Raw genomic sequence first — 22770 nt, 5'->3', positions numbered from 1 at the left:
CAAAAAATTAATTTTTTGAGACAGGGTCCTGCTCTGTCGCTCAGAATGGAGTACAGTGGTGTAATCTCAGCTCGCTGCAGCCTCAACCTGCCAGGCTCAAGTGATCCTCCCACCTCAGCCTCCTGAGTAGCTAGGATTACAGGCACACACCACCATGCCTGACTAATTTTATTTCTTTTTTTGTAGAGACAGAGTCTCACTATATTGCCCAGGCTGCTCTTGAACTCCTGGACCGAAGGGATACTCCCACCTCAGCCTCCCAAAGTGCTGGGATTAAAGGCGTGAGTGACAATGCCCAGCCCAGCTGCATTTTATTGTATTTTATTTGTTTGAGACAGAATCTTGCTCTATCACCTAGGCTGGAGTGTAGTGGCGTGATCTCAGCTCACTGCAACCTCCACCTCCCAGATTCAAGCGATTCTCATGCTTCAGCCTCCTAAATAGCTGGGACTACAGGTGTGTACCATTGCACCTGGCTAATTTTTGTATTTTTAGTAGATATGGGGTTTCACCCATGTTGGCCAGTCTGGTCTCAAACTCCTGACCTCAAGTGATCCACCTGCCTCGGCCTCCTGAAGTGTTGGGATTACAGGCATGAGCCACTGCCCCGGCCCCAGCTGCCTGTTAGATGGCTTACATTCACTGACCTCAAAGACCTAATTGCTCCCCAAAACTGTTTCTTTCTCTGACCCAGTAATGGACACATACTGTCTTCTCACTCAGATGGCTCAGGAGGATATAAGACTGTTCCTCAGTGTCCTCATTCCTCTTTGTAAACAGCTGGTGGAGGATCCTCTTAATGACAGGGTAAGTGGCAGTACCTTCCAGAGCCAAGCACTGAGCTGCAGCCCAGCTATCCACACTGTTACCTGCCACAGTTGGGTGAAAAAGAGTTCAGAATGGTGATGTGTTTTCTCCCTAGAGAACAGCCTTTGAATTGATACCCAAGGCTGCTAGCCACCTGATATCTCACTTCCTTGTACCCCACTCAGTCTAGAAATACAATTCCTTATTTAAACCATATTTAGAAGAATCATATTGGCTGGGCACGGTGGCTAACACCTGTAATCCCCACACTTTGGGAGGCCAAAGTGGGCGGATCACCTAAGGTCAGGAGTTCAAGACCAGCCTGGCCAACATGGTGAAACCCCATCTCTACTAAAAATACAAAAATCAGCCGGGCATGGTGGCACGCGCCTGTAATCCCAGCTATTTGGGAGGCTGAGGCAGGAGAATTGCTTGAACCCAGGAGGTGGAGGTTGCAGTGAGCCGAGATCCCACCATTGCACTCCATCCAGCCTGGGCAACAAGAGTGAAACTCTGTCTAGAAAAAAAAAAAAAAATTTAGTCCAGCTACCACTTGGTGGCAGTATATCTGTTTTGTTAAAGTACCTAGAAAGAAAAATTTTCTTTTTTTCCTTTTTTTTAAGAGACAGGGTCTTGCTCTGTCACCCAGGTTGGAGTACAGTGGCACCGTCGTGGCTTACTGCAGCTTCAACCCCCTGGGCTCAAGCTGACTCTGATAAGCATGTATACATAGGTCTGCCTTAGCCTCCTAGGTAGCTGGGTCTACAGGAGCACACCACCACACCTGGCTAATTTTAAAATTTTTTATAGAGATGGGGGTCTTCTTATATTGCTCAGGCTGGTTTAGAACTCCTATGCTCAGGTGATCCTCTCACCTTGGCCTCCCAAAGTGTTGGGATTACAGGTGTGAGCGACAGCGTCTGGCCTTAATTTTCAAATGGTCTGACATAAATCTAAACCCAATATAGCAGACATTGCAGAGCATGACAGTGGAGAGGAAAGGACTGGGAAAGCTGATAGTGAGATGTCTATCCCATATTTCCAAGTCAGAAGTAACGGAGTTACTCACCCTTCAGAAGGGCAGTCTGCATGATGTTCTGGGCAAGGGGATTATGTGACTGTATGGCATATTGGCATATTGCTGCTGCCATCCGCACATTGGCATTCTTGTCACAAAGAGCAGCCTCTAGGGCAGGCAGTAGAACCTCCGGCAAGTCCTGGATGGTCTGGTCTGTGATCAAAAGAGCCAGGTAAGAGAGTACTAGCTCCTTTGCTTTTCTCACACACAGCTTCCTTTCTACAGCCACGTGGTGGCCAACCTCAGTCCCGGTTGCAGCTGCTTAGTGCTATATAACATAATTACAGTTTAGCTGAGCCCTTGAGATGGGCAGGATTTTATGCTCAAGGTGTTAAAGCTCAACTCTGTGCTGGTATGCCAGTTCCCAGTCCTTCATCATCTGGCCTCTAAACAGCTATATTCAAGCTGAAGGAGAATGTTTCCAGCTATGCTACAGTGAACTACACCATTAGTTTTAGTGATTAAAAGCAACCGATTTGCCCCATGAGCCTTTATTTAGATAGACAGATAGATATAGATATTTATTTATTTATGTATTTAATATATTTTTTGAGACAGAGTCTTGCTCTGTCGCCTGGGCTGGAGTGCAGTGGTGTGATCTCCACTCACTGCAAGGTCCGCCTCCTGGGTTCACGCCATTCTCCTGCCTCAGCCTCCCGAGTAGCTGGGACTACAGGCGCCCACCACCACGCACGGCTAATTTTTTGTATGTTTAGTAGAGACGGAGTTTCACGGTGTTAGCCAGCATGGTCTCAATCTCCTGACCTTGTGATCCACCTTCCTTGCCCTCCCAAAGTGCTGGGATTACAGGCGTGAGCCCCTGCGCCCAGCCAAGCCTTTATATTTGTAAGAACAATTATATTTAGGTAGTGCTTTATAATATAGTGTTTTCACATTGATTATCTCATTGTCTTTCAATGTTGGTTGAATTAGGCAAGGTAGGTATCGTAGAGCTCACCAGGGAGTCTTTTTTGGTTCAACTAAACATTAAGGTTCATAAGACTGTCATGGGCCATGCATGGCACCAGAAGGATATGGGACAGGAGCATAGTTTGTCAACAGGGCAGCAGCATCAGGCATCCCTATTGGCTGGTGTTTTTTTTTGTTTTTTGTTTTGTTGTTGTTGTTTTTTGAGATAGAGTTTTTGCTCTGTTGCCCAGGCTGGAGTGCAATGGCACAATCTTGACTCACTGCAACCTCTGCTTCCTGGGTTCAGGCGATGCTTCTGCCTCAGCCTCCCGAGTATCTGGGACTACAGGCACCTGTCACCATGCCTGGCTAATTTTTGTACTTTTAGTAGAGACGAGGTTTCACCATGTTGGCCAGGCTGGTCTTGAACTCTTGACCTCAGGTGATCCACCTGCCTCGGCTTTCTGAAGTGCTGGGATTACAAGTGTGAGCCACCACGCCTGGCCTTGGCTGGAGTTCTTAAGGCTGTCTTGAGCATTCCACAGAGTCTTGGGGACAGCACAGGAACATATTGTTTATTCACTGGGTGAAATTATGCTTTACAGGAACTAATATCTCTTATAAAAATTCCATAGACACAATTCTAGGGTCCACAAAGGGCTGGCCTGTTATGTTATAGTATCCAGGGAGGCCCAAACTATAGTGTCCCTATCAAGTATTTATATTTCACTTATAACTCTTCTCAGTCCCAATGTAATTTATCAATCAGGGTTTATATCATAACCAATGTTGCCTATAAAGGTGTTCTTATCAGGTTTTTAGGGGAACAGGTGGGCATTTAACTGAAGTTCAAATTCTCAAGTAGGAAGGGGAAAGGTTTGTTATCCCTTTGTCTGCCACTACTCTCATTTTATAGATAAGGAAGTTGAAGCTCAGAGAGGTTAGCTAACTGCCCAAGGAATGGCACAGCTGAGCCCATGAATCATATTTTAAGATTTTGTCAGGCGCGGTGGCTCATGCCTGTAATCCCAGCACTTTGGGAGGCTGAGGTGTGTGGGTCACTTGAGGTTAGGAGTTCAAGACCAGCCTGGCCAACCTGGTGAAACCCTGTCTCTACTAAAAATACAAAAAAATTAGCCGGGCATGGTGGCATATGCCTGTAGTCCCAGCTACTCGGGAGACTAAGGCAGGAGAATTGCTTGAACCTGGGAGGCGGAGGTTGCAGTGAGCAGAGATCGCGCCACTGCACTCCAGCCTGGGCGACAGAGCAAGACTCTGTCTCTAAATCAATCAATCAATCAATCAGTCAATCAATAAAGCATGGGATCTTGGCTGGGCACAGTGGCTTATGCCTGTAATCCCAGCAGTTTGGGAGGTTGAGGTGGGAGGATTACTTGAGGCCATGAGTTCAAGACTAGCCTGGTCAACATAGCAAGACACAGTCTCTACCAACAAAAGGAAAGAATGGGATCTTCAAGGTGGGAAATGTTAACTTCCCTGCAGGCCACTGAGCAAACAAAAGGTGATGAAATGTAGTTCAAAAATTACTGGACTAGAAGTCTGGAATTTTAATCTCATGTCTATTGCTGATAAGCATGTATATATAGGCCAGTCTCTTGAGTCTTGGTTTCCACATTTGTAAAATAATCTCAGATCAGCCCTGGGTCCCTACTAGTCCAGATGTTCCATGGCTTTATGAGTTGCTTATGTTCTCAAGCAGTTCAGCTTTAGCTCTCACCTGAGTCCCTCTGGCTGGTGGCAATCCGGGGCCGTTCCAAAGCAGCTGTGGCACATGTGGTGATAGCTTGGATCCGAACGTCATCATGCAGGTCTCCCAAGCTCCGAAGCAGGTTCTCCACTGTCTCATGGTGCCACTCTATGACTGAGCCACAGTGAGGGAAATGAAAAGAGAACCACCTAGTTAGGATTAGATATTGTGCTGCAGGCAGGTGACAAGAAGTCTGCCCTTCACCCAGAATAATTCAAGCAAAACATTAGGTCAGAAGAATAAAGGGCCCAGAGATGGGGTCTTTAGGGAGTTATTTCTCTGATGATCCTTGTACCCTCTTCAGGTAAGTTCCCAGATAAAACTTCTCCCAACCCCATTGTATCTATCTCGCTTTCGTTAAATAAGTTTTAGTTGTAACCATCTGGGAAATAAAAGGGACAATAAAACAAAGTAGTTAAGGGTACTTTGTTTTCAGACATACCTGGTTTGGGATCGCAGTTATTAGCTGTGTGACTGTGGATAAGTTACTTAACCCTGAGCCTGAGATTTCTTATTTGTAATACGGGCATAATACTAGAATCCACATATTGAGTTACTCTTAGTGTTAAATGAGTTAACTAGACAAAGTGTTTAGCAAAATGCCTGACAAGATAATGAAGGTTCAATAAGTGTTAATTATTGTGGTTTTCATTAGGTTCTTTGTCTTTGAGGGCACTTCCATTTGGCTTTCGACATCTTCTTCATTTTAGTTGCTAACTACTCTTTTGGCAGGTATCAGACTTTTATTTCAAAGCTCCTACTATCTGTAGGTGCTTCCTTCAGTCTTTTTTTTTTTTTTTTTTTTTTTTGAGACTGAGTCTGGCTCTGTCGCCCAGGCTGGAGTGCAGTGGCCGGATCTCAGCTCACTGCAAGCTCAGCCTCCCGGGTTTACGCCATTCTCCTGCCTCAGCCTCCAGAGTAGCTGGGACCACAGGCGCCCGCCACCTCGCCCGGCTAGTTTTTTTTTGTATTTTTTAGTAGAGACGGGGTTTCACCGTGTTAGCCAGGATGGTCTCAATCTCCTGACCTTGTGATCCGCCCGTCTCAGCCTCCCAAAGTGCTGGGATTACAGGCTTGAGCCACCGTGCCCGGCTACCTTCAGTCTTTTTTGTTGTTGTTTATCTGATCCAGTTTACCTAATGGATCGCCTCTCTTTTTCCTGCACTAACTAAACTTGTCTATCATGTTCTGAAAGCCAACAGCTGTTGAGTTCTCAAATACCATAGCTTTCAACAGTCCTTGCCAGGCCATTACTTTGTCCCAGGCACTCAGACTTCTACTCTCCTATCTTTGAAGGCAAAGTAAGTATAGGATAGCCCCAACTCTACGAATGAATTTTGGAGAGGGGTTACTGATACCACAGTCAACGACAACATGGACAACGGTTGGACAGCATATTTTGTTCTTCCCTTCATGCATCATTTACATAAAGTTTGGAAATCAATAAGATAGGGTCGCCTGGGTGTAGTGGCTTACGCTTGTAATCCCAGCACTTTGGGAGGCCAAGGCCAGGAGATCACCTGAAGTCAGGAGTTCGAGACCAGCCTGGCCAACATAGTGAAACCCTGTTTCTACTAAAAATACAGAAATTAGCCAGACATCGTGGCACATGCCCATAGTCCCAGCTACTCAGGAGGCTGAGGCAGGAGAATCGCTTGAACCTGGGAGGTAGAGGTTGCAGTGAGCCAAAATCAAGTGCCATTGCACTCCAGCCTGGGAGACAGAGTGAAATTCCATCTTGGAAAAAAAAAAAAGGGCTGGCGCGGTGGCCAAGGCAGGCAGATCACCTGAGGTCAGGAGTTCGAGACCAGTCTGGCCAACATGGTGAAACCCCATCTCTACTAAAAATACAAAAAGTTAAGCAAGTGTGGTGGTAGGTGCCTATAATCCTAGCTACTCAGGAGGCTGAGGCAGGAAAATCACTTGAACCCAGGAAGCCGAGGTTTCAGTAAACTGAGATCCCACCATTGCACTCCAGCTGAGGCAACAAGAGTGAAACTCTGTCTCAAAAAAAAAAAAAAAAAAAAGATAGGATCCCTGCCTCTGAAGAGTCTTCAGTGTAATGAGTTTCTACAAATTACTGAAGTAACACCCACCCATGCAAAAAGCACCCAGATATGTGTCAACTGAAGTTCATCTAACACCCAATGTGTGAACCAGATTTTTACATTGCACAAAGGAGGGATGGATTTTTCAAAGACTGAGAAAGCCTAGTCCCAGATGAGAACCACTTCTCACAAACATACAGTATCTCAGGACCTCCCTTCACTCACTCAGAGCCCAGGCAGTCTTCCATTCCTTCAGCATCCTCCGCAGGACCACCAGTTCCCAGGTCACATCCTCCTGCAGTGATTTTGCCTGCTTCTTCAATCTCCTGGTCTTAATAGGCACATCCTCCTCACCCACCTGCTGCAGAATATCCTTGGCGGGGGTGGGCAAAGCAGTCCAGCGCAGGGCTCCTTGCACAGGTCTGCAAGCTGTGCACCATGGCAGTGTGAGGTCTTCCTACCCCACTGCCTTAGGCCCTGCCACACAGTGGCCCCAGCTTGCATCCTATTCTCATTCCTGACTAATACCAAAGCAAAACCCTCAAGAGTGAATTTCCCCATAATTATATGGGGAACTGAGTACAAACACACAGGGAATTATGGAAAGTCCTGACTACAGACATGGTAAGCCATGATGATGATGGGGGCGAGAGATTTGTGGGGGGAAATTGAGATATCTACAAACCTTTTTATAAGTTTCAGGGTTATCTTTAGGAACCTAAATCTTTAGGAACATAAATATGTTTATACGTAATGAGATTTGCTCGTAAAATTCAATATTTGATACATTGCAATTTAGTGTCATTGGCCATTATTTCTAAAGTATTAAGTTTTAATGTTTTTAATTTGGGGAGAGTAATGGTGCTATAAGCTGTGAAAATTTAAAGATTTTAACATCTCTGAGTTTTTCCTCATGACAACAGAAATTTGAGAACAGAAAAAACCATAAATATTAAATATAGTTAGAAAAGCTATAGTTGGCCGGGCGCGGTGGCTCACCCCTGTAACCCCTGCACTTTGGGAGGCCGAGGTGAGTGGATCGTGAGGTCAGGAAATCGAGATCATCCTGGCTAACAGTGAAAACCCTGTCTCTACTAAAATACAAAAAATTAGCCGGGCGTGGTGGCATGTGCTTATAGTCCCAGCTACTTGGGAGGCTGAGGTAGGAGAATCGCTTGAACCCGAGAGGCGGAGGTTGCAGTGAGCCAAGATCATGCCACTGCACTCCAGCCTGGATGACAGAGCGAGACTCCATTCTTAAAAAAAAAAAAAAAAAAAGCTATAGTTACATTTTCTGAACTTAATGTTTTTCATGGTGTCAAATTTAGAAAGCCTCTTTCTCAGAAAAAAAGCTGTAGGGAGAAGAGGAAGGGAAAATGATAAAAACATTTCTAGACATACTAAATTCATTATTCACACTGCCTATTAGTCTCATGCTCTAATCAGTCACTATCAGCCATTCCTGGTTTTTTCCAAGATTTCATTCCAACTCTTAACATGTTTAGATTTGCTCTGAATCAATTCTTTCCTTTGAGCAATGAAGGCATAACATTTCCTTCTTCTAATGTAAAAAGAGTCCTGTGAGGCGTGGTGCAGTGGCTCACGCCTGTAATCCCAGCACTTTGGGAGGCTAAAGCAGGTGGATCACTTGAGGTCAGGAGTTAGAGACCAGCCTGACCAACATGGTGAAACCCCATCTCTACTAAAAATACAAAAACTTGCCAGGCGTGGTGACGGGCACCTGTAATCCCAGCTACTTGGAGGCTGAAGCAGAAGAATCACTCGAACTGGGAAGGCAGAGGTTGCAGTGAGCTGAGATTGTGCTCCAACCTGGGTGACAAAGAGAGACTCCATCTCAAAAAAAAAAAAAAAAGAAAAAGAAAAAAGATTTCTGTGAGACTCCAGGGCAGTTTAGCGAAGATGCCCATATAGTGCATCTCCTCCACATGGTCCCCACCAGCTTGGGACGTGCTGGGGACTCAGCCACTCTACTGAGGCCTCCCTCCTTTGTGAGGTAGGGTATGTGCAACTAGGAGCTGTGGAACCACCTCTGACAGGCCAGCTCACACTTTGCCATGTGACCCTCCCCGACTTCTCTCAGCCGACTTGAAATCCCTCCTGAAGAGGTGAGAAATAGCTGAATTAACCCCATTTCTCCTATATCCCTCTGCTCAAGGAGTTAAAATGGATTTGTGGTGAGCAAGTCTTAGATCTCTGATATTTAACCCCATGGGAATAAAAAATACAACTGCCAACATTTACTTTAGTTCCAGTCCTTTGGGTTATAGATGGATAGAAACACATCCACTAGCCACCTTCCACATCAACAGTCATCTAAAGCCGGGGTCCCTAACTCCCAGGCCATGGGCCTATACCAGTTCATGGCCTGTAAGTAACCGGGCCACCACAACAGGAGGTGAGCGGTGGGCAGGCAAGCATTACCGCTGAGCTCTGCCTCCTGTCAGATCAGCAGTGGCCTTAGAGTCACATAGGAGCATGAAGCTTATTGTGAACTGCACATGTGAGGGATCTAGGTTGTGCACCCTTTATGATAATCTAATGCCTGATGATCTGAGGTGGAACCATTTCATCTTGAAACCATCCCCACCCCGCTGGTCTGTGGAGAAATTGTCTTCCCCAAAACCAGTCCCTAGTGCCAAAAAGGTTGAGGACTGCTGATCTAAAGGGAGCACACAAAGTAATGACTCTTGGCGGGGCACAGTGGCTCGTGCCTATAATCCCAGATCTTTATTTGGGAGGCTGAGGTGGGAGGATCCCTTGTGGCCAGGAGTTTGAGACCAGCCTGGGCAACATAGTGAGACCCTATGCCCTGATCCTCCTGCATCAGCCTCGAGAGTGCCTGGGACTCCAGGTGTGTGCCACCACGCCCCACTAATTTTTGTATTTTTTCGTAGAGACGGGGTCTCACCTTGTTGCCTAGGCTAGTCTTAAACTGCTAGGCTCAAGTGATCTGCCTGCCTCATCAAATTGTATGGTTTGACAGGATTAATTTTATAGTATGTAAATTCAAGCCCAATAAAGCTGTTATTGAAAAGGAATCCCCTGGCTGGGAGAGTGGCTCATGCCTGTAGTTGCAACACTTTGGGAGTCTGAACAGGGTGCATCACTTGAGCCCAGAAGTTTGAGACCAGCCTGGGCAACACAGTAAGACCTTGTCTCTACAAAAATTTGCTGGGTATAGTGGTGTGCACCTGTAGTTCCAGCTACTCAGGAGAGTGAGGTGGAAGGATCGCTTGAACTCAGGCAGGTAAAGGCTGCAGTGAGCCATGATTGTACCACTGCGCTCAGCCTGTCAAGAAAAGAAGAGAAGAGGGAGAGGGAAGGGGAGGGAGAGGGAGAGGGGGAGGGAGGAGAGGACAGGAGAGGAGAGGGAGACAGAGAGAAAGGAAGGAAAGGGAGAAGGAAAGGAAGGAAGGAAAGGAAGAAAGGAAGGAAGGAAGGAAGGAAGGAAGGAAGGAAGGAAGGAAGGAAGGAAGGAAGGAGAAAAGAAAAAGAGGCTGGGCACAGTGGCTCACGCCTGTAATCCTAGCACTTTGGAAGGCCGAGGTGGACAGATCACGAGGTCAAGAGACCGAGACCATCCTGACCAACATGGTGAACCCCATCTCTACTAAAAATACAAAAATTAGCTGGGCATGGTGGCGCGCGCCTATAGTCTCAGCTACTCTGGAGGCTGAGCCAGGGGAATTGCTTGAACCAGGAAGATGGAGGTTGCAGTGAGCCAAGATCACGCCACTGCACTCCAGCCTGGGCAACAGAGTGAGACTTTGTCTCAAAAACAAACAAACAAAAAAAGCCAGCTTGTGTGGAAATCCTGTGGCTATCCACAGCTGTCTGGCGGGGCAGAATGTGCCTGTGCCTCCAAGGGTAGACTGGGCCCAGGGAAGGACTTCTTGCCAAGTGGGTGCAAAGGCACAGCTAGGAGGCCAGGCAGCCCTGTCAGCCAGGCGTGGTGGCACGCACCTGTAATTCCAGCTACTCTGGAGGCTGAGGCAGGGGAATTGCTTGAACCAGGAAGATGGAGGTTGCAGTGAGCCGAGATCATGCCACTGCACTCCAGCCTGGGCGACAGAGCAAGACTCTGTCTCCAAAAAAAGAAAAAAAAAAAAAAAAAAAGAATGGGTGACAACTGCTGTTAGTTTCTGCCCACCACTGGGCCCATCTGAACAGTAATCCTGCAAAGAGTTATGGGAAATGGAGTCTTGTGGAGGATGTGCACATTTTGTTTCATAAGCTAATTTCTTGGCCACCTTCTTCCCTCTTTGTCTTACAGAGTGAAGAATGATGAACTTGTGAAAGTTCAGGTATGGGTGGGCTGAGTGTGGAGTGGGAGGGTAAAGGCAGCCCCAGGGAAAAGGGCAGAATGCTGGCTCAGGAGTTTGATGCACTTTCCCCGTTAGCTGCACTTTCCCTGTTAGCATTGAGATAGGAGCTGCCTTATTGCTAACTATTGGCCCTAAACCACTTGGTTATACCTAAGTTATATCAGATCTCAAATGATTGTATGTTCCTGTGAGGCTCTTCCTAGTTATAGTTAGTATTTTATAATTTCGTGAGATTCTTTTTAGTACGTAGAAGGGGGATTGCCTAGATGCTAATGGTGCTTCAGCCCATGAACTGGGAACTCTAGCACATGAATAGTGGGTAATGATGGGAAGCAGCCCCATTCCCATTATCAACCCCTGCCTTCCCTGTTAGCTTCCTGCTTACGTGCTTCAGGAATTGCCTGGGCACTCCACTTTTCTGGAGTTTCAGGGAAGACCTTAGATAGCTGCTTATTGTACCGATTTAGGTTTTCCAGGACAATCTGGTCTCTCTTTGCACCAATCTGGTGGATGATCTGGACTTCATCTGTGAACAGACAAAGAAACAATGAGTCTCCTGTGAACTCCCTCTTTCCTTTCTCCCCGGGTTCCCAATCACCAGGATCAGACCCAACTTCCATTTGCACTAATCTAAGCCCCTGGGATCCATGACTGCCATACTCTGGGGCATCCCTTGAAGGTGACCATTGCTTGGAAATATCACAGTGATAAGTCACCGTAGTGTCAGTGGGGAAAAAAGAAAGAAAGAAATGTCATAGCTAGTCACCTCATTAGAGGCCTAGGAGCCAAGGATGGTGCTTTCCTTCCTAAGGCAGAACCTGTGGCTGGGTGCGGTGGCTCACACCTGTAATCTCAGCACTTTGGGAGGCCGAGGTGGGTGGATCACATGGTCAGGAGTTCAAGACCAGCCTAGGCAACATTGTAAGACTCCATCTCTACAAAAATACAAAAATTAGCTGGGTACAGCTACTCGGGAGGCTGAGGCAGGAGAATCAATTGAGCCTGAGAGGTAGAGGTTGCAGTGGAGATAGCACCACTGTACTCCAGCCTAGGCAATGGGAGTGAAACCATTTCAAAAATAAGAAAAGAACCGGCCAGGAGCGGTGGCTCACGCCTGTAATCCCAGCACTTTGGGAGGCCGAGGAGGGCAGATCACAAGGTCAAGAGATTGCGACCATTCTGGCCAACATGGTGAAACCCGTCTCTACTAAAAATACAAAAATTAGCTGGGCGTGGTGACGCGCACTTATAATCCCAGCTACTTGGGAGGTGGAGGCAGAGGTTGCAGTGAGCCAAGATTGTGTCACTGCACTCCGGCCTGGCGACAGAGCAAGACTCTGTCTCAAAAAATAAAAAAAGAAAAAGAAAAGAGAAGAACCTATGTAACCACTTAGAGGCCTTATCCCTTATGAAAAGCTAGATACTAAAAAAGAGGCACCTAATTAATCCCATCAGTGATGAATACCTTAGAGTAATTTTGTTAAACACTTTGAGAAGACTTTCAGCTGCAGCAGTTTAGGAACAAGATGGGGCTTGGGAAGAAGAAACAGCTAGGCACACAAAGACCTAGATCGGGTATCCCGGAAGCCCAGGCATCTAAGGGACAGCAGTAGCGAAGGAGAAGGTGGCGAACATTTACTGAACACCTTAAACAGACACTGGGCAAGAAGCATTACGGATGCTTTCTCATCTACTCTACTCAAAGTGCATTTTTCTTAACATCACTTCACAAATAAGGTACTTGTGGCTGAGAGTAATTATGTAATTTACTGAAGTTTACTAAAAAAATACTGAGCCAGGATTTAAACTCAAATGTGCCTGACTCCAAAGCCCTGATTTTTTCCCAACATCGCACCTTGGTGGGATCATATCTCGAAGTGAGAGAAGGGAGAAGGGTGGACAGAGAAGAGATGGATTGTTCCCAAAGTCTTGCCTACTTTACAGTTCCACCCTTCGTTGCCTCTTCAGTAAGATGGAGGGATAGAGAAAGCAGGGAGAGACAGCAGTGCCCTCCCTATTAGCTATCACTCCCCGACCCGACTCCTGTGCTGGTGTGGGTGTGGGTCATGACATGAAAATCTGGGTCATCCAGGGCCTCTCCATACCCACAACTGTTTCCAACCCCCAGCGATCTTCCACCTCCCTGGCCCATGTCCCCCTGTGCCCCTACCACAGGGGCCCAGCTCTATTACCAAAGTAAATCTCCTGTTCAAAGGTGTTATCTGTGCAGTAGGCAAACTTTCCAGCTCGGGGAGTCACCTGGCGAAAGTGGCTCTGGGTTTGGGGCTGGGAGAGGCTCCTCTTTTCATGGATATCCTCAGTGGTCTTGTTGTCAGGCATGATTTCAACTGTCTCTGCTTGTTGGAAGTAACTGGGCAATCTTGGCAGGGGTGAGAAAGGAGGGAAAAGGGGGAAAGAGTAGGAGGTGGATGCCCCTTTCCATTAAATCCACAGCTTGTTCCCTTTCCTCTTTAAGCTCCGCTCCTATACACGTGAGCATCGCAGAACACCAATGTTTAACTTTTAGCCTTGTCGCCATGGTGCCAGTTGAATGTGGAGCTGTCAGAAGGGCTTGTCTACAGCCGCCCTGCCTGGTTCCTGAAGGATCCACACCTTCTGCATCCACCAAGCAGCATGGCAGAGTGGCTGTGCTCCAGCATAACCCTTTTTAAACATTCATACCCTTAGAGGCGGCATGGCCTTGGGGAAAGGATCCTACCTCCTTCGTCATCTCACTCTGTCTATTCTGTGTGTGGTTATTTAATGTCCATCTACCTGGTGGTGAACAGGCTGTAAGCTCCTTAAAGGTACATGTCTGTGTCTATTGCTTTTACATTGTATTCCCAGCACTTTGCAGAGTACCTGGAAAGTAGCAAGAACATAATTTATATTTGTCCAATAAATGAATAAATAAATGGATTTCCACTGATTTTTCGTTCACTCTTGGAAATCAGGGATAGTGTAATAGCTCCGGTGTTTCCTCTAGCTATAAATGAGGTGGAAGCAATCTAAGAAACATGTAGTCGTCATCTTCTCTCAGGTTGTCTGGTTCTCTGTCCTGCAGCTAGTCAGTGTTTGAGTCAGTGACACACTGGTTCCTTATTCAGAGTGAGGCAGGACCAAACCTCAGTGCTATGAGGTTCCTGCCTTCCTCAATCCACCAAGGATACATTTCTGGGAGCACTTGGTTGGTAACTACACCAGCAGTCTGATGGCAAAGTCTGCTGGAGAAGGTTGAGAACCAATCCCTTTAAGAGCAGTGGTTCCCAGCTGGGAATGACTTTGTCCCTCTTGGAGACATTTGGCAGTGTCTGAGACATCTTTGGTTGTCTCAGGAGGTTGTGCTCTGGTGGGTATGAGCCAGGGATGTTGCTAGCATCCCATAATGAACAGGGCGGTTCCCACAACAAAAATTATCCAACCCAGAATGTCAGCAGTGCAGATTGAGAAACCTTACTTTGCAGAGCTCTCAGAGAGCAGGCCGGTGGTGGAGAACATGAAATTGATGAGAGAGTGCATTCTAAAATCGGGAGTGTGAGTCCCCCTGGGAGTCCCTGAAGGGGAGTCAGGGATTATCAAGGGTGCACTTGAGGCCCTGGCCAGTATACCTGTAGTAAACAGGAAGCAGCAGCTCTGGTTTCTTCTTTTCCTGTGGGGGCAGGATGACACTTTGATCCTCAAACTCTGCTGCCTCTTCTGCCTCCAGCTGTTTCAGGAGCTCCAGGTCGCTGGCAGAGGTAAGTTCATCCCGGATGTGACTCCAGTCGTACTGCTGTCGCAGGAAGCTCTGCCACTTGCTGGGGGATGCCCCAGGCCTTTGAGGACGCTTATTCTGAATCCATCGGGCTGTGCGCTTGTTCAGCTTTTCCAGCACAGTGGCCTCCCACGCTCTGGCCTCCTTCTCAGGAGGCGGAAGCCAGGCTTCTCTTTCCTCCAGGTTCACATCTGGAGAAGGTGGCCGACCCAGCATATCTGGATGCATGCAGGGATGATGGATGAGAGGGCGGGGTGCTTCCCGGACGGTGCTGGCTGGCTTTGATTTCTTCAGCTTCTTTTCAGGATTGGCAGAGCTTTCTGTCTTCACAGCCAGGGAGGTGTCTCCTGTTAAGAGACTTGAGGAACTCAGGAACTTGAGGCGAACAGGTTTCCGAGGCTGGGCCTTCCTGATCCGGGGAGTATGGATGATGTCACTGGTGTTGTAGAGGTGGTCAAAGCTGTACTGGCTATAGGGAATGCTGGGCAGTCCTCGCTGCCACACCACCTCCTGAGAGAAGCTGAGGTTTGCAGCAGCCATTTTCAAATATTGGCTCTTGCGGTGTAGACAGTACTGTGAGCTGGAGAAGACCATAGGCACATTGGAGACAGAGGCACACTCCTGCTTGCCTTTCAGTTTTGAGTAGTTTAAAATCATGCCCCATCCCAGCCGTGGGGGCAGTGACTGATAGAAGCAATGGGGGAGAAAGATCTTTCCCTTCTGGGTCCTGGTCATACTGCGTTGCAGCAAATGCTTCCTTCCACGCTGCCTGGCCTAGAGGCAAGGCCTGGAGATGAGACCTGGCACCTGTTAAGGGAATGGGAGGAACTGATGAGAGCTCTAGGGCAGCCGAAATTGGTAGCCCATAGCAGTTCAGAAAGAGAATAACTTGAAAAACAGATGGAAAGGGGGTAAGGAAAAGCCATGTGAGTTAGAAGAACAAAAGAAGAAAATGGTACAACATCCTAAATATTTCATGTATCAGACCCTTGTTTCTGGTTCTTACACTTGTTCCCAAAGCTCAGACCCTCATCTCCGTGTGAGGGATGACTGCTTTTCAGCAGTGTCCCATACTTCCAGTTTGTCTTCAAATGTTGCTTTCTTTCGTTCAAAAGGCTTATAGCATAAAGTTCAGACTATTCAGCATGGCATTCAGTGTTCTCCATGACTTTGGCCTCAGTTTATGACTTTGTCCTGGCGTATAACCTCTGCTTGAACCAGTCCAGTCTCCTGGCTGTTCTCTGAGTATCCTCTCTCCACATAATGGAGCTTCCTTCTGTGTCCTCCACATGAAATGGCCTTTCATACTTGACACAAATTCTATCCAATTTCCAGGCCCAGCTCAATTTGTCCTGTTCCATAACTCTTTCTTGACCTATCCAGGCCACCAGATCATACCCAAGTTTATAAATTACTCCTGTTCTGTACCACTTACTTTAATTGTTAATCCTATGACAACTTGCATTGTTAAATATTTGAGACTCTAACTCCATTGCCCAGTGACCATGTCTCCCATGTCTTCTGTCTTTCAGAGTCATCCAGCACACCTATTGCTACATAGTTTTTATTGTTAAAATATTTAATAGCTGTAGACCGGGCACAGTGGCTCACGCCTATAATCCCAACACTTTGGGAGGCCGAGGCGGGTGGGTCACCTGAGGTCTGGAGTTTGAGACCAGCCTGGCCAACATGGTGAAATCCTGTCTCTACTAAAAATACAAAAAATTAGCTGGGCGTGGTGGCATGTGCCTATAATCCCAGCTCCTTGGGAGACTGAGGCAGGACAATCGATTGAACCCAGGGCAGGGGAGATTCAGTGAGCCAAGATCATGCCATTGCACTCCAGCCTGGGCAATAAGAGCCAAACTCCGTCTCAAAATAAATAAATAAATAAAATATATATATATATATAATAGCTGTAACGTATTTTATCAAATAGGTAAATGGTTTTGACTCTTCATGAATTATTGGATGGGTTGTTTCCAGATTTTAGCTAGCATGGCAAACATTGTAGATAACAAATGCTTAGATTTAATGTTAGTTTAGTTTAGTTTTGTTTTCCTTTTGAAGCATTCGCTTGGCCTAATAATGATAGTTTTGGAATACCTCGCTGAGGGTTTTATGTAGGGAAGATATTATGATCTTCATTTCCTATTTTAAGAAGCTGAGGTTCAGAGAGGTAGGTAAATTGCTTCAGATCACATAGCCCGTAAGCAGATGAGTCAGGTTTCAAACCTAGCCTGCTAAATCACAACTCTGGAGCACTTAACCTCCATGCCACACTGGCCATGGCCCAAGCACCACTCCCTACCACTCACTTTGTTGGCCTTGCCTCTCCAAGGAGCAGGTAGGCATCCTTACGTATAAGGATGAAGGAGAGACCATTATTCCATGTCTTTCTATCCTGCTAGTGTCAACTCCTGCCCTGCATCCTAGGTGCCCACACAGACCAGATCTGACTTGTTTCTCTTTCCTCCTTAACACCCAGCACATAGCCTCTCTCCCTAGGGCATGATTTCTCTTATTGTCTTCCATGTGTAAAAGTGACCATATTGTATTTCTTTCTGTTAAGGGCAAGTTCTTTTTTTGTGTGTGGTTTTTTTTGTTTTTGTTTTTGTTTTGTTTTGTTTTTTTGAGACAGGCTGTAGTTCTGTCACTCAGGCTGGAGTGCAGCACTGGCATGATCATAGTTCACTGCAGCCTCAACGTCCTGGGCTCAAGTAATCCTCCTATTTCAGCCTCCCAAGTAGCTGGGACTACAGGTGCATGCACCACCACACCCAGCTATCTGTTTTTTATTTTTAATAGAGATGGGGTCTCACTATGTTGCCCAAGCTGGTCTCAAACTTCTGGGGTCAACAATCTGCCTGCTTTGGCCTCTCAAAGTGCTGCAATTACAGGTGTGAGCTACAGTGCTCAGCGAAGTCTCAACTTTCATCTAGATGCTATTAGGCCAGAATCGATAACCTCCCTCAAATTAAGTGACACATGATTAATATGCTATCACTCCAGGACTTTTTGTACATAAGGCTAAATGTAATTGCTTCATCTCTTCACAACCATGAAGGCAATGTCTTCATGAAGGCAAGTTAAGAGAAAGAGGGTGGTCACAAGATGATGTTTTCTCCTGAAACAGTGGCTACTCCCACTGGCTAAAAATGGAAAGGCTGGAGCAAGATGGCCAAACAGACCCCTCCAGCGATTGTCTCCATGCAGGAACACCAAACTGAACAACTGTCCCTGCAAGAAAAGTACCTTCAGGCTGGATGCTGTGGCTCACGCCTATAATCCCAGAACTTTGGGAGGCTAAGGCAGGTGAATCACTTGAAGTCAAGAGTTCAAGATTGGCCTGGTCAACATGGAGAAACCCCATCTCTACTAAAAATACAAAAATTAGCTGGGTGTGGTGGTAGGGGCCTATAATACCAGCTACTTGGGAGGCTGAGGCAGGAGAATCACTTGAACCTGGGAAGCAGAAGTTCCAATGAGATGAAATAGTGCCACTGTGCTCCAGCCCGGGCAACAGTGAGACTCCTTATTTAAAAAAAAAAAAAAAAAAAGCATCTTCATAAGAAACAAAAAATGAGTGATCACAGTACCTGGTTTTCACATCGTATCAAGAAAACAGGCACTGAAGAGGGTGGGAAAGACAGTCCTGCATCGCCTATGCCCCCCTCCCTCACCCCTGGCACAACAGCTTGGAGAGAGAATCTGTGCATGTGGGGGAGGGAGAGGAGTGTGGGATTTTGCATTGGAATTCACTGCTGCCCTGTCACAGCACTGCACTACACTGAATAGAATTCTGCTGGCTCCCACAGAGGACACATTTAGATCAGCTCTGGGCCAGAGGAGAATCCTCAGCCGGAGTGGGACAGACCTGAGTCCCCAGCTGGTTCTGCCACCAGCTGACCAAAGTGGCCTGGGGCCCTGAATACACGAGTGACAGTCAGGTCACAAGACTATATCCCTTAGGCAAACCCTGGAGCTGCACTGGTCATGGAGGCAGGGGACTTTGGGTGTATATGACCCCAAGTGACACCAGCTGTGGTGGCCAAGGGAGTGCCTGCATCATTCCTCCCCCAACTCCAGGCAGGGCAGCTCAGGGAGAGAGTCCTTCCGCTTGGGGAAAGGAGAGGGAAGAGTACTCAAGGAGTACAAACTCAGGAGACTTTGTCTTGCAGCCTGAGTAGCAACTCAACCACAGGAAAATAAAGCACCAGGCAGAATCCTGAGGCTCCTGATTCCAGGCCTTTGCTCCTACACTACGTTTCCAGACCTACCCTGCGCCAGAAGTGAATCCACTGCTCTGATGGGTCAGATTTATCCTGGCAGGATTCACCACCTGCTGACTAAAGTGCCCTTGGACTTTGAGTAAATATCAGTGGTAACTAAGCAGTTCTGGCCACAGGTCTTGGGCAGGATCCAATACTGTACTGGTCTGCAAAGCATCAGGTGTGACTCAGTGCACTACCATCTGTGGTGGCCACGGGAGTGCTCATGTCACCCCTGCCCCAACTCCAGGCAGCCCAGTGGGGGGAGAGATTCCTGATTGGGGGAAAGACAAGAAAGAGAGAAATGTTGCCTGGGTAACCAGGGAATTCTCCCTTATCTTACCCAAGGCCACCAAGGATCCAGGAGTATCTAGGAGTTGGCAACAGTTGCAGGGGTCATAGGCTTAGGGCACCCCCTGGTACACATCAGCTACAGAGACCATAGGCTTAAGTCACAACACTTAATCCCCTTTGAATATATAGAAAGCCTTCTCAAGGAGGATGGGTACAAATAAGTCCAGACTGTAAAGATTGGAATAAATACCTAACTCTTCAATGTCCAGACATTGATGACCATCCACAGCATCAAGAACATCCAGGAAAACTTTATTTTCCTGGATGGAAATGGACTAAATAATCCAGGAGTGACAGAGATATGTGAGCTTTCCAGACAGGGAATTCAAAATTGTGGTCTTGAAGAAGCTCAAACTTTGAGATAACACAGAGAAGGAATTCAGAATTCTGTCAATTTCAAAAAGCGATTGAAATCATAAAAATCGAGTAGAAAGGCTGCTCTGCCTATGGAGTAGCCTGTAATCCCAGCACTTTGGGAGGCCGAGACGGGCAGATCACAAGGTCAGGAGATCGAGACCATCCTGACTAACTTGGTGAAACCCCGTCTCTACTAAAAAATACAAAAAACTAGCCGGGCGTGGTGGCGGGCGCCTGTAGTCCCAGCTACTCGGGAGGCTGAGGCAGGAGAATGGCGTAAACCCGGGAGGCGGAGCTTGCAGTGAGCTGAGATCCGGCCACTGCACTCCAGCCTGGATGACAGAGCAAGACTCCGTCTCAAAAAAAAAAAAAAATAATAATAATAATAATAATACTCTCATCTTTACCAACAGATTTTGATTCTAAAGTTCTGAGGTGGAGTCCAAGAGTGTGCAGTCAGCTTCTGGGGTGGCGTTTGTTACATATAGTTTTTTGTTTATTTATTTATTTTTGAGACAGGGCCTCAATCTGTCACCCAAGCTGGAGTGTGGTGGCACAATCATGGTTCACTGTAGCCTTGCCTCCTAGTGTCAAGCAATCCTCCTGCCTCAGCGTCCTCAGTAGCTGGGACAACAGGTGCCCACCACCATGCCTGGCTAATGTTTTAAAACATTTTTGTAGAGACAGGGTCTTACTATGCTGTCCAGGCTGGTTTCAAACTCCTGGACTCAAGCGATCTTCCTGCCTTGGCCTCCCGAAATGCTGGGACTGCGCCTGGAATAGATATGGGTAAAGAACCTTTTGCATCAGACGTTTGTGTCCTGCTCCCAGAATGTTGATTCAGTACGCTCCAAGTGAGACCTAGAAATCTGCATTTTCACAAGCTCTCAGGTTTAATACACATTACATTTAAAGAAAGCACAGCCCAAAGGGTGTCAGTGGGGTGTATGAAGGAAGCCTGGTTAGTGGAGAGAGTGGGATTAGGGAACAGCTGCATAACCTGGCTTGTTTCAAATCCCCCTTTCTCCGTTTTATGCCCTCAAAAAGTTCCCCTCATTTTCCCCCTCTACTTTCTAATGTCTCACCATGCACTCACACAGCTATACGGCTGTGTCTAGAGATTGCTCTGGAAACTCTGCTATAAAGATGATTTGGTCTAATGCCTTGAATTTTTTTTTGTTTTTGTTTTTGAGACAGGGTCTCACTCTCCTGGAGTACAGTGGCACAATCAGGGCTCACTGCAGCCTTGACCTCCTGGGATCAAGCGATCCTCCCACATAGCTGAGATTATAGGCACATAGCACCATTCTCGGTTAAATTTTTTTTTGTTTTTTTTTGTAGAGATAGAGTCTCACTATGTTGCTTAGGCTGGTCTTGAACTCCTGGACTCAAACGATCCTCCCACCTTGGCCTCCCAAAATGCTGAGAATATAGGCATGAGCCACTGCACCAGGCCTAATGTCCTGATTTTATAAATCCCAAAACTGGGGCCCAGAGAGAAGAGACAAAATTAAGATCACCATACTGGTTAGGATCTGAAGTAATACTGACTCTTTTCACACCTAATCCAAAGGTTTTTCAGCTACCTCAGGTTGCCTCTCATCTTCCAGCGGACGCCATCCAGCACCTTTCAGACACTGGCAAAGGAGCAGTGTTTCAAAATTACTTTCCAAATGGCCTCCTACAAGGCAGTCCTCAGACAGAAGCAAGGTTCTGCATCTTAAGCCTTCCTTGGTTTCTTAGGTTCCAAAGCTGTTTCTATCAGTCTCCAAGCAACCAACTCTTTAGAATTCCATGAGTCTACTCAGAGAACTTGTGCGTTCAGTCAGGGGTATCTTCAACTATTTATTAAATATCATTCTTTGTAAACTGAGCTTTGAGAAATTGCATTTTATTTATTGATTATTTATTGAACGACGGTCATGGATTTTTTGGGTTTTTTTTTTTTTTGAGATGGAGTCTCACTTTGTCGCCCAGGCTGGAGTGCAGTGGTGCGATCTCAGCTCACTGCAACCTCTGCCTCCCGGGTTCAAGCAATTATTCTGCCTCAGCCTCCCATTTCAGGCCACACCACCATGACCCACTAATTTTTGTACTTTTAGTAGAGACAGGGTTTCACCATGTTGGCCAGGCTGTTCTTGAACTCCTGACCTCAAGTGTAGCGCCCGCTTTGGCCTGCCAAAGTGCTGGGATTTACAACTGTGAGCCACCGCACCCAGCCGCTTGGTCATTCTTTGAAAAATAAACCTCAGCCAGGCGCAATGACTCATGCCTGTAATCCCAGCACTTTGAGAGGCTGAGGCAGGCAGATCACCTGAGGTCAGGAGTTAGAGACCAGTCTGACCAACATGGTGAAACCCCGTCTCTACTAAAAATAGAAAATTTAAAAAGAAAATCAGCTGGGTCTGGTGGCGCATGCCTGTAATTCCAGCTACTCCGGAGGCTGAGCAGGAGAATCGCTTGGACCCAGGAAGCAGAGGTTGCAGTGAGCCAAGATCACGCCATTGCACTCCAGCCTGGGCAACAAGAATGAAGTGCAGTCTCAAAAAATAAAAATAAAAAAACCCTCTGGATATATGCAGCTCCATATTCTCCCACCACAGGGGTTTAAAAATCCGGAGAAAGAAGCAAAGCAGGGAACACATGACCACATAGCTCTGGCAGGCATCAGATTACCAGGCTGATAGTACAGATGGTAAAAGTAGAAGTTGTCCATGGACTTTTCCATTCCCCTTTCAGCTGCTCCACTGCTACTTAATCTCCTTTGTCCACACAGTTCAATCCAATTTTCCCTGATCTCCAAATCCTGGCTAGATTATTAGCCATTAACACTAGTTTTTACAAGGAGACTCTTCAATCTTGTATTTCTAATAGTATAATTTCACACGTACAGAAATTCTTTGAGTTATAGAAATCTTACAGATACAGAAATTCTGATCTTCAGGAGTCCCGTTGTGAACAAAGTAATTTATCCTGACAGCAGGAAAGATTTCCGGGCCTAAGGCTCTGTCTGGTTGACTCAGGTCGTGCTATTCAGGTGGTCCGTCTCTTGGTTCCAGGCAAGACTGATGCTGCTGA

At 46.7% G+C, this 22770-nt stretch overlaps 1 protein-coding gene across 3 annotated transcripts in view; it reads right to left on the bottom strand.

Annotated features, from left to right (window-relative positions):
* The window catches only part of LOC105494326 (HEAT repeat containing 4), a 44687-nt gene extending 29242 nt beyond the window's left edge, over positions 1-15445 (bottom strand). For all 3 annotated transcript variants that reach the window (XM_071099891.1, XM_071099892.1, XM_071099893.1), the window contains exons 1-7: positions 14565-15445; positions 13149-13336; positions 11342-11482; positions 6836-7039; positions 4533-4676; positions 1877-2038; positions 709-869 (exon numbers count right to left, since the gene is read on the bottom strand). In XM_071099891.1, the coding sequence (XP_070955992.1) occupies positions 709-869; positions 1877-2038; positions 4533-4676; positions 6836-7039; positions 11342-11482; positions 13149-13336; positions 14565-15445 (1881 nt within the window). The remainder of the gene's footprint in view (positions 1-708; positions 870-1876; positions 2039-4532; positions 4677-6835; positions 7040-11341; positions 11483-13148; positions 13337-14564) is intronic.
* Between the last annotated feature and the right edge of the window lie 7325 nt (positions 15446-22770).

This window comes from Macaca nemestrina, chromosome 7, assembly GCF_043159975.1.
Source record: "Macaca nemestrina isolate mMacNem1 chromosome 7, mMacNem.hap1, whole genome shotgun sequence".
NCBI lineage: Eukaryota > Metazoa > Chordata > Mammalia > Primates > Cercopithecidae > Macaca > Macaca nemestrina.
This window is presented reverse-complemented; position numbering and strand designations above follow the sequence as displayed.